Source organism: Lepisma saccharinum, chromosome 6 (assembly GCF_977018435.1).
Source record: "Lepisma saccharinum chromosome 6, izLepSacc3.1, whole genome shotgun sequence".
Taxonomy (NCBI): Eukaryota; Metazoa; Arthropoda; class Insecta; order Zygentoma; family Lepismatidae; genus Lepisma; species Lepisma saccharinum.
Window position 1 is genome coordinate 67525651 of NC_139234.1, and position 1186 is coordinate 67526836.

At 37.1% G+C, this 1186-nt stretch overlaps 1 protein-coding gene across 1 annotated transcript; it reads right to left on the reverse strand.

The window, feature by feature from the left end:
• Nucleotides 1-302: 302 nt before the first annotated feature.
• Nucleotides 303-899, reverse strand: LOC145989097 (zinc finger BED domain-containing protein 5-like). The gene has a single exon (XM_083124392.1). It carries the CDS (start codon nucleotides 897-899, stop codon nucleotides 303-305), a length of 597 nt encoding a protein of 198 aa, XP_082980518.1.
• Between the last annotated feature and the right edge of the window lie 287 nt (nucleotides 900-1186).

Sequence of the window (1186 nt, forward strand, 5' to 3'; positions counted from 1 at the left end):
CAATAAAATTTGAAATATGCCTTATCCTGCAAAGTTTAAGAAATATGCATACAAAACAAAATTTACTCAAAATATGCACTTTTATGCACTATCATATGGGTCTCAAAAGACACTTTACAAGTTCGTCAGAAATAAAAAAATATTTTCCATAAGTTTATGCATGCTACATGAAACATGCATTTTGCATATAAATCCGGTCTCTAATAACTATTCTTTAATTTTAGTAATCTTCTGAAATCCAATTCTTCTTTAATGTTTGCAGCGTTAATCATTTAGCAAAATATAATTAATATCCCTTCTAATTATGTCCACAAAATGTCCAGTTTGGGAAAGAGGCCATCGTATAGGAGCATCCTGAATACTTGAATATGACAAGGTGGTGTTCCTATAGGAGAGTCCTTACTTGCCGATGACAGGAAAGTCACGCTCGTAGAGAAGTACTTGTCAACGTAGCACATCAGCATTGCTTTGTTTGTAATGTCTGTGCATTCATCCGGTTGCAAAGCAAAATAGGAGGACATGCGAACTCTTTCTAATAACTGCTCCTTAATATATTTGGACAAACTGATGATTTGATTCTTAATGGTATCATTTGACAACAGTATCAAAGAGAGATCTTTGGCAGCTTTTTCACTGATCAATGCAGAAACCATGATTTTTGCAGCTGGTAATACACGTTCTTCAGCAATCGTGTGAGGTTTTCCAGTTTTTGCTATCAGGTGAGAAACTTCAAATGACGCCCTCACAGCATTCTCGTTGTTGCACCCACTTGTTGACCTTTTCACAATTTTTTCGCTTTCGCGAAGATCCTGTTCCTTACTTCTAAAAAAGTCAATGTTCTTTGTGATGTGTTCTTTGTGTTTAGTTTCAAGATGCCTTTGCAGTTTCGATGGTTTCATTGCTTCATCGGACAATTTGTCATAACATAACACACGCTGTGGAAGTTGCTTGTCTTCTAGGCCTTAACACGTGAAACCCATGGACAGATATTGCTTGCTATAATGGCGCCACTTTCTAAGAAGACTGGTAGGTTCACATTGCTTCGAACTCGATGCACCCTCATCATCGGAATCTGCACTTTTTCGTTTGAAATTCAGCCAGCGGTCTATCTTAGGTCAGAAGTCACAAGCATAAAATTCACCACAAAAATATCGAGAAGTAACTTTACTGTTACCGGACAATATGC